General features: G+C 37.5%; 3 protein-coding genes and 1 long non-coding RNA gene across 5 annotated transcripts; 2 read left to right on the forward strand and 2 right to left on the reverse strand.

The window, feature by feature from the left end:
• Nucleotides 1–204: 204 nt before the first annotated feature.
• On the forward strand, nucleotides 205–5,389 carry LOC123216993 (RNA polymerase sigma factor sigF, chloroplastic). 2 transcript variants are annotated; one of them, XM_044637726.1, is made up of 9 exons: nucleotides 205–304; nucleotides 1,386–1,537; nucleotides 1,689–1,813; nucleotides 1,919–2,113; nucleotides 2,217–2,472; nucleotides 2,548–2,778; nucleotides 3,632–3,772; nucleotides 3,899–4,099; nucleotides 4,930–5,389. In XM_044637726.1, the coding sequence occupies exons 2-9, from the start codon at nucleotides 1,439–1,441 to the stop codon at nucleotides 5,215–5,217; spliced, it is 1,536 nt and encodes a 511-aa protein (XP_044493661.1). In that variant the 5' UTR covers nucleotides 205–304; nucleotides 1,386–1,438; the 3' UTR covers nucleotides 5,218–5,389. The 2 variants fall into 2 exon arrangements, with proteins under 2 accessions (XP_044493661.1, XP_044493655.1); XM_044637720.1 differs by having other exon boundaries at nucleotides 249–536.
• A 139-nt stretch (nucleotides 5,390–5,528) lies between these two features.
• LOC123217007 lies at nucleotides 5,529–7,028 on the reverse strand. The gene is made up of 3 exons (XR_006502402.1): nucleotides 6,887–7,028; nucleotides 6,513–6,682; nucleotides 5,529–6,425 (listed from the first exon to the last, which is right to left on the reverse strand). It is a non-coding gene; the product is annotated as an uncharacterized LOC123217007 (long non-coding RNA).
• On the forward strand, nucleotides 5,539–11,101 carry LOC123216981 (leucine-rich repeat receptor protein kinase MSP1-like). The gene is made up of 3 exons (XM_044637702.1): nucleotides 5,539–6,326; nucleotides 6,902–10,783; nucleotides 10,865–11,101. The coding sequence occupies exons 1-3, from the start codon at nucleotides 6,291–6,293 to the stop codon at nucleotides 10,922–10,924; spliced, it is 3,978 nt and encodes a 1,325-aa protein (XP_044493637.1). The 5' UTR covers nucleotides 5,539–6,290; the 3' UTR covers nucleotides 10,925–11,101.
• Nucleotides 11,102–11,517: 416 nt separating this feature from the next.
• LOC123216989 (pentatricopeptide repeat-containing protein At2g32630) lies at nucleotides 11,518–13,745 on the reverse strand. Its single transcript, XM_044637713.1, has one exon. It carries the CDS (start codon nucleotides 13,603–13,605, stop codon nucleotides 11,752–11,754), a length of 1,854 nt encoding a protein of 617 aa, XP_044493648.1. The 5' UTR covers nucleotides 13,606–13,745; the 3' UTR covers nucleotides 11,518–11,751.
• Nucleotides 13,746–13,789: the final 44 nt, after the last annotated feature.

Raw genomic sequence — 13,789 nt, forward strand, 5'->3', positions numbered from 1 at the left:
TTTTAAATATCGTTGATATAATTTTGAAATCGCATATATTCTTGAGTAGAAAATAATCCTTTGTCCTATATATATATATATATATATATATATATATATATATATATATATATATATATGTTTGTATATATATATAGAGCTATCCGAAAAAGCTTGTTAACACGCCACTCGTTCCAGTAGTGAAAAGTCCACTAGAAAAAGAAGTTAAATATAAAACACAAAATAGAGAAAGCCCAAGTCCAACCTTATCCTTCGATGGATTGTTTTAATGATTTTTGAGGTGTGAAATAGCCCTCTGAAAGCGGTAGGCTTTCTCTTCACAAAATTTTCCATCTTTCTCTACTTCTGAATCTTCAAATAGATTACACTACACAGCACTTCTACATTAGTAATGAATTCTCAGTAGTTATACTCGGCTAGTTACTTAGAGATTCTTTGAAACTAATGTTCAATGGAAGCTGGACGAAATTTTCTATCTTCACCTCCATCATTTCCTTCAAGAAACCACCCTAAAAACACCTCTTATTCTTTTTCAGGTAACAGGGGCTTCTTGTTTCCTTGCTGCCTCATTTTAGTTGTTCTATAAAGTAGTGTAATTTTGTGTTTGCCAATTCATTTTTTAGCGGCTTTATGTGCTCTTTACAACTAAAGGTTTTTACCTGGAAAAAAGGCGGGAGTTAAAAAGGCAATGGGGATGTGATGTTTGAGTTATTGTGTTTAGGGGGTTAATGATATGATGTTCGCACGAGTTACAAGACAAAGTTACATTTAGTTTTGTTGTTACATTGTGTGATGATGGATTTACTCGAAGCATGGTGGAGCATTTCATTCTTAAAATTGGATTTACACAGTTCACCTTTCTGTTAGATGTTTTCCTTGTTGATTAATTTCTTGAATTATCTTGTTTTTGTTTGGGTATTTGTTGGTGTAAGATTAGGGGATTCTGTTGAACGTTCACCTAAGCAGCCAATGTTAGGGAAACATTTAAGGTTTCAGTGTCAAGTCATTAAAGACAGGTTTTTGCCGTTGATGCATTGAAACAAGCATCGAGTAATTGTTTTGAAACTTCAATTTTCAGAATCTTCCTTAGGACTTACATTTGGAGAATATGAAGTAAAGTTATATATGGAGGTATAGAAACACTCATATCCTTTTATCGGTGATTCAGAGGCTTCAAGTTCTTGTGCTACTTCATCTTTGTTTAATGCTTGAAATTAGAAGGAAATGCTAGTATCTGGTTATTTGCTGTTAATTCTTTACTCTTGGATAAATATTTGATTTTCACTCAGTTTGTTAAAGATTTTTGGTGATCTATTCTGTTTTATTTCGTAAATGCATTTATTTTATAAATAACACCCTGCATGGTTGTGTGCATAATATGGCAGTTCTAAAGCCTCATGAGCGAGCTGCCCCTGCAGTATCTTCTGTTCCAACTTTAATGGTAGCTCGACATTTTCCTACATCAGTTCTTTTACAAGAGCAGCGTGATGAATACAGGTCTCTCTTACACATGTCTAAGGAAGACAAAACATCTCTGGTTAGACATCTTGTCTATACATAAATGCATTTGAGTTAGATATATTTAGGTGTAGCAATGCATCTTTTCTTTTCCTCTACATGGTTGACAACTACTTTTTCATTCTACTTTTTGTATCATCATTCTTTGCCTTACTTCTGCTCCATTGTAGGCAACTACGGATAGGAGGGAGTTGGAGACTGAGGCCTCACTTCTTGAAGAGAACTCAAACAACTTGGATCAACTAGTGCAGGACTTTGAGCACCAGTTGCTTCACTTGCCTGATTTATGGAATTTGTAAGATGAATAGAAATATGTATACTTTTCTGTATTGGATCTCATTGCTTATTTTATTTTAGTCTCTGGACTGGATGTTATGTGGTTCTATAATTTCTCCTTCAGATTGCCACCTGGACAAGCAGGGGTAAATCATTCCTTCTCAACTATGCAGTCTAGGACAAATAATACTGAGGAGGTAGAACTATTTAATGCAGTCGCCCTTGCTAAGAAGGCTTTGTCAGCATCGACAGAAGCAGCCTCATTAGCTGAGAACCCCAAGTTATATGGAGATGAATCTGATGATATAATTTCAACCAGGTACCTGTTATTAAGTGTTTATGGGCATGTTTCTCTGTTACTCTGCTGTCATTTTGTGTCCAAGTTCTCTGAGGACTAATCTTCTTAATTTTGGCACTACTAGTTCATCAAATTTTCCTCTTGATGAGGTGAAGATCGTTCGGTCAACCCGGCTTTTCGAGAGACAGTCTAAGAAAAGGAGGTCTTCTAAACCACAAGTTATGGTTTCTGAAACTTGTAGGCCTAGAAAGTCTGATACGCAGAGAAAGTTAAATGAAGGGTTTAATCCTCATGATCCTCTTCGATTGTTCTTGTGGGGTCCTGAAACAAGACAACTTTTGACAGTGAAAGAAGAATCTGAATGCATTGTTCAAATACAGGTGTTTTCTAGCTTCTTGTTTCTTTGTAGAAAATGATTAATTTCCAGATGGTCTTATCCATGAGAAATGTAACAGAATTTGATGAGATTGGAGAAGGTGAAGAGTAAGCTTGAAACACAGTTTGGTCGTGAACCCACCTTGATTGAATGGGCTGAAGCTGTTGAGCTTAATTGTCGGGACTTGCAGTCAGAACTTCAGTCTGGTAACATCAGCAGAGAGAAGTTGATCAATGCAAATTTACGCTTGGTTGTTCATGTTGCCAAACAATATCAAGGCCGTGGTCTCAACCTTCAGGACTTATTGCAGGTTAATAACAAAACATTTAATATTGCAAATTGCCTTCATTTATGTTCAATATCATTGATCGGAGTAAGCCTGTGACCCTGGGTCACTTTAGTAGAAAGCTTAAAATTTGATGGCTGCTGGCAGATCCTGAAGAAAAGTAGATAGAATGTTTGGAGCCTCATGGTTTTTTAAGTTTATTTCAATATCATTGATCAGAGTAAGCATGTGAATGAGGAACATTATTGTAGAAAGCTTAAAGTTTGATGGCTGCTAGCAGGTCCTGAAAGAGTAGAAGCAAAAGGGTTTAGAGCCCTGTGGTTTGTTATATGTGTGTGTGTGTGTGTGTGTAAGCAATATTTTTGTTGACATAAAATATGAAAGTTGGAGTCTTAGGATCAAGGCACATTGAATAGTTGAGAGTCTAAGTAACTTGCATAATTAAAGCACCTAGGATATGGAAATTTAAATACACTCTTAATCATTAACAACTCTAAATTTGTGTCAAAGCTTGTGTGAAAAAAGTGGGGCTTCTGATCCTAGTGTATATACATATGTAATTGATGAAAGGGGTTGTTTTGGATATCTGAGTTGTCTGTTGCATTAGTTTTCCTACAAATTGCAGTACCATTATATTTTGTTCTTAGCAAACCAAATGATCATATCTTCAATTATTAATTTGCCACATTAACATTTTTGTTCTTGTTTAATTGCAAAGAACAGGAAAGGAAATTGAAGCTAGCTTATTATTTTTTGTGAACTTCTTGACCATCAAAAAGAAATTTCTATCAGAGACATCTCTGGATACAAAAGAGAAAATTATTTTGTTCGGAAGTTAACTAATATAATTCTGTTTCTTTTGTTAAAACTCTTGTAGGAGGGGAGTATGGGTCTTATGAAGAGTGTTGAGAAGTTCAAACCCCAAGCAGGTTGCCGATTTCCCAGTTATGCATACTGGTGGATAAGGCAATCTATTAGAAAGGCAATATTTCAACATTCTAGGACAATCCGGTTGCCGGTAATGACAATTGCCTTTGCTCCTTAATTCATGGATATGTGTTTGTGTCTATTAGTTTTCCTCTGGGTGGCTTCAAATCCATTGAAGTTGGGCATATATTTGACAGAATTTTTTTATTATTTGCAGGATAATGTATATACCCTCCTAAGCAAGGTACTGGAAGCAAAAAGATTATGCATTCAAAAAGGAAATCATGATCCGAATAAAGAAGAATTGGCGACACGTGCAGGAATTACAGTTGAGAAGTTGGAGAGATTGTTATTTCTCACTAGAAGGCCACTTTCCATGCAACAGCCTGTATGGGCAGACCAAGATACTACTTTTCAGGTAATGCTGCTTGCCAAAATTTCCATTAGGTAGCACCAAACTATAGAAGACGGTTTATGAAAAAGAAAAGTCTTCTTTCCATGATCCTTACATCTTCTGTTTCCATTACATAGTATTTGCAGCTGATTTTGTGAGTAAACAAGATAGGAGTCTGATGATCTGTACTTAATAGTAAATACGTGCTAGGGTATTTGGAAAATCACTGTAGATTCGCATATATTTGCAAAATGTTCTGTAATGTTTGAGAAACCAAATGCAGCCTCTTAATGATCAAGACTTGAAGAAGTTTATTAAAAAACTTTTCTCAAATATATCTTGAAACGGAAAGCTCATAGCTATCATTAGGAGTTCTGTTATTTGATTCAGAGGACTGTTTCAAACTCATTTAATTCAGTCTAAAAGGATCACGATTCTACTATATATATGTATATATGTTTGGATTGGGCAACGATTCATGTGCTGGTATGTATATGCTCCAATAGCTTTTCTTCTATATATGAATTCTTGTTCTGCTGAGACTAGTTACTGGAATATCAAAGTTATTACAGATGGAGATTTGGCCAATTTTGGTTTATGATATCCTTTCTTAAAGTTTGCATAAATGTTCTACTTCTTTTTAGGTAAAATAAATCCATAAAACTTTGTGTACCCAATTTTAAATACCCAATTGGGTATCTGGATGATGTGTAATTCTGTGATTGAGTGATTTTAAATTAAGGATAAAGTAATACTTAAAATTGAGTGCGTATAACATTGGTCTCAATAAATCAGTATCACAACAAACTTTTGTAATATGTAGAGGTTTTAAACTGTCCTTGATACTCTTGCAGGAGATAACAGCAGACACTGGGATTGAGATCCCAGACGTTAGTGTGGCAAAGCAATTGATGAGGCGGCATGTGCGCAACCTTCTAAACGTTCTAAACCCCAGAGAAAGACGTGTAATCAGGCTGAGATTTGGCATTGAAGATGGGAAACCGAAGTCACTGTCTGAAATCGGGAACATGTTTGGATTATCCAAGGAGAGAGTCCGGCAGCTGGAGAACCGAGCTTTATACAGGCTTAGACAGTCCCTTGGTAGTGAAGCACTTGGTGGATATGTAGATTTACTTGTTTAGACATAGAATCTAAGTTATATTCTACATTTTTTTTGTAAAGTGACCTTAGGTTTGAAGGCCTTGTATTCTGCATATGAATTAGCCTAACCCAGGTTTCAAATGCTACGGGGTTGAAACATTGGAACAGTTTTTCCATGCATGAAATTGAAAAAGAGAAATCTGTGATCAGTAATCATAGCTTGCTTCAAGACAGATTCTAATAAAGGCAAAGCTGAGACTCTGCAGTATTTACTTTGGTGAAAGACAAATAGAAGGGTTTGATTTCATTATACAAGCAAATGGAAAAGATGATCTTTCTCGGGAAAAGAAAAGGAAAATAAAAACCCCATATGGGTCGCGTGTCGGTTTATACAAAAGAGCTTCTATAAATACACAGCTTACTTGCAAATCGCATGAGAAAGGACTCATCACTCTGCCATGTTCTGATCAGACGGAGATTACAAAGTTCACAGATGGCCCATTTCGTGTTCAAGAAATCTAAACCAAACCATAGCTGGCAAAAAGTTAAAAACAAAAACTGAATCTGAACCCAGTAATTTCCTTGAAAATGGAGGGGCCTACGAGATCGTAACGTTTGTCACTATGCCTGTCATGCCAGCTGCATTTTGAAATTGCAGAGTAGAGCTCGCTAATGAAATGAAATTAAACGCATAAATCTTTATTGCAAGTGCTCACTTTGATGTTTCTGCTGTTCACGCACAATCACTTCGGCTGGATAATTAAACTCTGTTTAGTCTTTTAATGCCTTGAGAGATATGTAGGCGGGTCACATTTATTTTGACTTTGGAGTACTGTCACTGACACTCTTACCAACTCTACTGAGAAAGGCATGGAGGATGGTGAATTTCTCCCACTCTACCTGGCTCAGTTTCTTGTAAAATCTCACTTTTGCAGTTTTGAACTGACAATACACAATACACAAGTCTCTAGCGTGATGAAATGGTGAACATTATGTCAATATTTCTTCTGCTCTCTCTCTTTTCTGGTAATCTTCGTGTTCCTTGAATAAGTAGTCGATTTGAAGCTGATACGTATGAGTTTTCTTCTATGCTCTCGTTGAAGCCCTTTACTGAATGCATTTGAGCATCCACACGTCTGAGTTTAAACTAGTATGTGCATTTGAATATTTCTTTTTCTGGTTCGACAATAATATATTCAGTCATTGTGTTTCCTTTTCATGCTTTATGCGTATTTAACTCCCTCCAAATCTGGAGAAAGTAAGGAATAATAATTTTAAAAAAATGCTCTAATCATTCAAATATATATAGGATGAGTTCAATTATTTAATCTAGTACCTTATTCTCGAGTCTTCACTAATCTTTGTATATACTGTGAATTACCTTCGCCTGAAACGAATATTTGTTTTATGGCATAGAAGTTCTGAAACTCTGTTGTGCGGTGAAACACTTTGTAATCATTCTGAGAGCTTTGCTTTTACTTACCCATTGCTTAATATCCTCCAAATCTGTAGAAAAAATAACAAAGGTATCACACCATTGAGTACCCCTTTCTGCTAGTTTTACGGGTGATATAGCAGGTAAATTCACCACTTAGTAATTTCATTTAAGGTAAAACAATTGCAGATGAATAATTCCATCACCGCGGTGATGTTATTTTTAAACAGATTGGAAGTCTTTGTTTTAATTTTTTCCCATATCATATTACTTACCATGGTTTCCTGCAGGTGGATCATTTAAGTTTCCAGATGACTTCTTCAAGTTGTTCCAAGTTGAGGTTGTTCTTGGTCATATTGTTATGTTCTTCAGGCCCATATGCGGAAGCTTCCGAATTTGAAAGACTAATGGCATTCAAATCTGGTCTCACCAACACGGAGGGGATTGCTGATTGGGGTACGGAATCATCACCCTGCTCATGGACCGGGATTGCTTGCATAAATGCTACTGTTGTTGCTCTTTCTCTACCCCATCTTGGTCTGCAAGGGCAGCTTCCTTCATTGCTGGGATCCTTATCAAATCTTGAAGTTCTAGACCTTGCAGATAATGAATTTTCAGGTCCGATCCCATCACAGTTATGGAAACTCAAAAAACTCAAAATCCTTGATCTGAGCTTCAACTTTATTTATGGAACTCTGTCTTCAGATGTCCAGAACCTCACAAACTTGGAAATTATGAACCTTGCCTCCAACAGAATATCAGGCAGATTAACCCCTGCAATCTCCTCCTGTTCAAGCCTTTGGAACCTGAATCTGAATTCAAACTGGTTCACAGGAAATATTCCTGAGCAATTATCCCAACTATCCAACTTGCAAGTGTTAGATTTGGGAACAAATGCATTTTCTGGTGCAATTCCGTCAACCATTGGAAATCTTTCTGACCTTCAAGTTCTGGATCTCAGTAATGGCCTCCTTTCTGGCAGCATACCCACCAGTATTGGACAACTAACAAGATTACAGACCTTTGATATCTCAAACAACTCCCTAACAGGGCCTATCCCTTCCAGCATTGGGGAGAATGTGGCACTACAGTACCTTCAAATTGGAAATAACAAGATTTCTGGTTCGTTGCCCCAAGCAATTGGCAATCTCATAAACCTTATCAACCTAGAAGCCCCTTCTTGCTCTCTAGAGGGACCTATTCCCAAAGAAATTGGCAATCTAAGAGGTTTGACAAAACTTGACCTCTCTGGAAATCAGTTTCAATCACCAATACCCCCAGATATTGGGAATTTGCTGAACCTCACGTATCTCTTCATCAGTAACGCAGAAATAAATGGAACAATTCCATCAGAGCTTGGTAACTGCCACAAGCTAAAAACTGCTATCTTGAGCTTTAATGATCTTTCTGGATCGTTGCCAGAAAGTCTAGCAAGTCTGTCAGAATCTATAATCTCTTTCAGCATTGAAAAGAATCAGATTGGAGGAGTGGTTCCAGCTTGGTTGGGAAAATGGCAATCTGCTGAATCTATTTTGTTGGCATCAAATAATTTCCATGGAAGGATACCCAGAGAAATTGGAAACTGTTCATCACTAACTTATCTCAGCCTAAGCCATAACCAATTATCAGGTATAATCCCTTCAGAGCTTTGCAAATGCAAATTCTTGTCTGATCTTGATCTTGAGAACAATTACCTCAGTGGATCAATTAAAGAAACATTTCAAAACTGTAAAAATCTCTCCCAACTTGTTCTTGTCCAAAATCTACTTATTGGTACCATCCCTGCATATCTAGCTCATCTTCCACTTCTGAGTCTAGAGCTTGATTATAACAATTTCTCAGGAGGAATTCCTGAGGAGATATGGAGTTCAAAAACCCTATTGGAGTTCAGTGCAAGTTTCAATTTCCTTGGAGGAATATTATCAGCAAAGATCGGCAGTCTTGTTAGTCTTCAACGTCTTGTCTTGAATAATAACAGGCTGCAAGGCAGAGTCCCAAAAGAAATCAGAAATTTGCAGGGATTATTAGTACTTTCTCTTAACCAGAACATTCTAGCTGGAGAAATACCCAGTGAACTATTTACATTGAAGTCTTTAACAAGCTTAGATCTTGGGTTTAACAACTTCACAGGAAATATTCCTGAGAATATTCAGGATTTGAAAGAATTGGAATGCCTGATTCTTTCACACAACCAATTATCAGGTCCACTCCCAATTGGGATAACAGAGGGCTTCCAGCAAGCTCGGATTCCTAGTATGAGTTATCAACAGCATAGGGGAGTTTTAGATCTCTCTATGAACAGGTTCTCTGGCTCAATACCTGAACAACTTGGAAACTGCTCTGTGATTGTAACTTTACTGCTTGCAAACAATAACTTCACTGGGAGGATTCCAGCATCGATTTTTCAACTCCCACAACTTATTTCCATTGATGTTTCCTCAAATAGATTGGAGGGCAAGATACCAACTGAGGTAGGAGATGCAGAGAATCTTCAAGGTATGAATCTGGCGTGGAACAACCTAAGTGGACAGATTCCTTCAGAAATCGGAAAGCTTGAACACCTGGTTAAGCTTAACCTCTCAGGGAATCAACTTAAGGGTGAAATTCCTCCATCCACTGGCAATCTAAAAGGCATTTCTGACCTGGACCTTAGCAAAAACTGTCTCTCTGGTGAGATACCATTTTCTCTTTCAAAGTTGGAAAACATTGTTGGCCTTTACTTGCAAGAAAACAAACTGTCAGGGAATCTTAGTCAGCTACTAAGGAAGAGCTCATCATGGCACCAAATTGGTACCTTGAACTTGAGTGTAAACAAGTTAAATGGAGAAATTCCAAGCTCGATTGCAAATCTTCCTTACCTGACTGCCATAGATCTCCACAATAACAGACTATCAGGCACTATAACTAGAAATCTCAGCAGTCTCTCTCAGCTTCAGTACCTCGACATTTCTGATAACTTCTTCCATGGGTCAATTCCTCATGAGTTATGTGACCTCACAGAATTAAGATACTTGAATCTTTCAAGCAATCTGTTACAAGGCCAGGTCTTAGAATGCATAAAATTCCGAGGAAGTTCTCCACATACTAGAGATGATCACAGATCTTCAAGAAAAGAACACTGCAAAACTAGACATAGTTGGAAATGCTACTTACTTGAAATTCTAGTGCTCTTGATTTTGGCCGTCTGCACAGCAATTTCCATTTTATGGTTATTTCTTGTTTTCCTTAAAAGGAACACCCAAAAGTTGGGTGGTGTGAAGTATCTTTCAAGAAGTCAAGATAACTTTAATGAAAATAGAGGTACTATGTTAAAGCAATCCTTGCTGCAGCTAACATTCTCAGATGTTGTCCGCTTCACAAACAATTTCTCAAAATCCAATGTGATTGGTGATGGAGGTTCCGGTACAGTTTACAGTGGCATCCTTCCCAGTGGGCAGTTGGTTGCAGTCAAGAAGCTTGGAAAAGCAAGAGACCAAGGAAGCAGGGAATTTCTAGCTGAGATGGAAGCAATTGGGAAAGTGAAACATAACAACTTAGTTTCATTACTTGGGTCTTGTTCATTCAGAGGTGAAAAGCTTTTAATATATGAATTCATGGTGAATGGAAGTCTTGACTTGTGGTTGGGGAACAAACCTGGGACACTTGGAACACTGGACTGGGAAATCAGGTTAAAAATTGCTTTAGGAGCAGCAAGGGGTCTTTCCTTTTTGCATCACAGTATCATTCCTCCTGTAATTCATCGGGATGTTAAGGCCAGTAACATTCTTCTGGATCATAATTTTGAACCGCGGATTGGTGATTTTGGATTAGCTAGGACCCTGAGTGTCCGTGAAACCCATGTAACAACTGAAATTGCAGGTACATTAGGATATATTGCACCTGAATATGGTCAAAACTGGAGATCCACGACAAAGGGTGACGTGTATAGTTTTGGAGTAATAATGCTAGAGCTTGTCTCAGGGAAGGAGCCAACTGGTTTGGAATTTAAGGATTTGGAAGGTGGAAATTTGGTTGGTTGGGTGAGAGCGATGTTGGGGAAGGAAAAAGAAACTGAGTGTTTAGATGCAAAACTTTGCAAGGAGAGTGCAGCAACACCCCAAATACTTAAGCTGCTTCATCTGGGTCTGCAGTGCACCAGTGAGGATCCACTGAAAAGGCCAACAATGCAAGAGGTTGTAAATTGTCTAGAATATATTGCAACGAACTTTTAGCTTTTTTTCACTAGTTATCTAATGTTGGCCCTTATGTAACAGATTTCTGTACTGCAATACAAGAAAGTGAATCATTCAATAGTCAGCAGAAGCATGCATTGATGAATCCGCTAAGTTGTTTTATGCTGATGGGCTTGAACATACAGTGGACACTAGTTGAACAAACCCGGACAATAAGCTAATATTCAGAAGCTCTTGTGACTCTAGATATCCATGTAAGCATTGCCACAAGAAGCTCATAAAGAACGTTGCCGGTGCAACATAAATTCTTTCTGGAAATGATCTGAATCCCTAATGAGATAAAAGCAAAATGTAAACATGTCAGCAATCATTAAAAGCAATTACGACATAAATAATGGTAATGAGAATTAATGAAATCAAACAAATAATAAGCTCAAGGTATATTTAACATTATGGTTGAGCTATTTAACATTATAGTTTTTCCCCCTCGTCAATTTTATTTTTATTTATTATCAAAAGATTGCAGTCAAAAGCAGTCCCCGACCTAACCCAAAAAAAAAAAAAAAAAAGAGTAATAACAAAAATAAACCTATAATTTATTCTTAGAGAAGCAGACTTCTTCAGCCTAAAAGAAACTGAGACTGCCCAAGTTTGCAGGATCCTGTAGTTTTTCACAAATTTGAAGCTGTACAATCTGCAATGACAACCAATTAACAATTCTGCAAAATTTGGGGTGTTGATAAATTATCAATGTGAATTCCTTTTCGCATCAAATCCATACACCAAAGGTCACAGACACTTCCTACCTCACCAGGCATCAATGTTTTTAGGTACACTAAGACATGATTTCAAACTGTTGTCACCATAAATAGATTACAAATGGTGACCATAGGTTTGACATGTCATCAGATGATTAGGGATAACATATCCAATTCTTTTATAGCACATTCACCGACATTGAGTACCCTCTAATACAAAGACCTCGCTGGATGAAGGCTACCAACAAGGGAAGTATACACTCTATGGTCAGGTGTAAGGCCAGTCTCAATCATCTCATCATAAAGTCTGAAAGCTTCATCCGATCTCCCTTCCTTAGACAGACCCAAAATCATCACTGTGTATGTGACTACATTCTGTGTTAAACCCTTCTGTTTCATTTCATTAAACAGTCTTAGTGCTTCATCTAACTTCCCAAATATGCTTTCACCATGTATAAGTGATGCATATGTATATTCATCTGGCATCATCCCAACTGCTTCCATCTCAACTCTTAGGCTATGAGCTTCCTTCATCTTCCCCTTCTTCATATATCCATCAATCAAAGCATTGTAAGTAACAGTATTAGGTTTCTCTCCCTGCAATTTCATCTCTTCAAATAGCCTCTTTGCTTCCACTAAGTTCCCTTGCTTGCAAAAGATGTCAATCAAAGTAGTGAAGTTCACCGCATTAAGAGCCAAACCCTTTTCTATCATAGTGAACAACCACTTTTTTGCTTCCTCAAACCGTTTCAATTTACACAGACCACTAGCAATAGTATTGTAAGAAATCACATCAATCTCAAAACCTTTGTTTTCCATGATAGCCTGCACTTCTAAAGCTTCATCTATCATACCCTTCATACAGTAACCATTCATAATTGTATTGAATATCACTTTATTTGGATTAACTCCTTGGCTTTGCATGTCTTTTAGCAACATTATAGCCGCCTCCATCTGTCCAACCTTGCAAACCCCATCAATCAAAACCCCATAAGTGTGAGAATTTGGAACAAGGCCTCTCTCGGTCAACTCATCAAATAGGGCAAATGCTCTTTTCATATTTCCAACCCTACAATTCCAACTAATAACTGAAGTATACACATGAACATCACCTTCCAACCCTCTTTCACGCATTTCATCAAACACTCTCTGGACTTCATCAATCCTGCCTGAACAAGCATGCCACTCCATCAATAGCGTATACGTGGCGGCATTATAGGCCACTTGATCGCTCTCCATCAAGCTCAATATCTCATTTACACCCACGAAATCCTTTCTTTTAATATACCCATTTATAAGCGTATTATAAGTAAAAACATTAGCTTTAATCCCTTTACCAAGCATTTCATCCATCAAATCCCTAGCCCTTTCAACATCTCCTGTCTTACAAAGTCCATCAATCGCAATCGTCATCGTATAAACCGTAATATCGACATTAGCCTTAACCATTCTTTGAAAAAAACCAAAACACATATTCATTCGATCACTTCTCTTCAAAGCAAGCAAATACACCATACAAGACCTCTCATCAATCTTCAAACTGCTATTCTCCATATAGTCGAAAACCGCAATAGCATCATCGAACAATCTATTATCAGCATAAACTCTAAACAGCATGTCACAAAACTTTTCAACAAATTTAGCATCATTAGTTTCATTTTCAACCAAAGAAACTAAATTTACAACTGGGCGCCTAAGAATGATATCGGTTGCAATATAATTCAATACATTTTTCATTTCAGCAAACTTTTTCGCTTTGTATAATCTACAGATCAGGGTTAGGTGGACTTGAAGATCGGGCTTAAACGCAATGGGAGACGGGTTTCTGCGGAGAAAGTTGAAGAAACTCAAACAATATTGGGGAGGGAGACTTGAGTCCGATAAAACAAGGTTGGCAATATGAGAGTTGAAATTTGCGAGTAAAAGCGGGGTCGTTTCGAAGGGTTGAAGACCGGATTTGAAGAGGGTTTTAGCGATCTTTGAAGCGATATTTCGGTGGGCAATTGAAGTTAGATTTGTTAAATGGGTTTCATTGAAGGCTTGCAGTAGCTTTCGAGTAGACATTGTTGATTAATGAGTTGAGCTTGCATAAGCTACTGTATTATCACTCGGTGACCGAGTTCGGAGCTTTATTTGCTACGGAGCATCTCTCGGTGTGTTTAAATGTTGCTGAAACGGCTCGGACGAGGCTTTTGAACGGGAAATTTTCTGAAAATTCATCTTTGAGATTAAGATAATAGAATGATTA

Source organism: Mangifera indica, chromosome 1 (genome assembly GCF_011075055.1).
Source record: "Mangifera indica cultivar Alphonso chromosome 1, CATAS_Mindica_2.1, whole genome shotgun sequence".
NCBI classification, from domain to species: domain Eukaryota; kingdom Viridiplantae; phylum Streptophyta; class Magnoliopsida; order Sapindales; family Anacardiaceae; genus Mangifera; species Mangifera indica.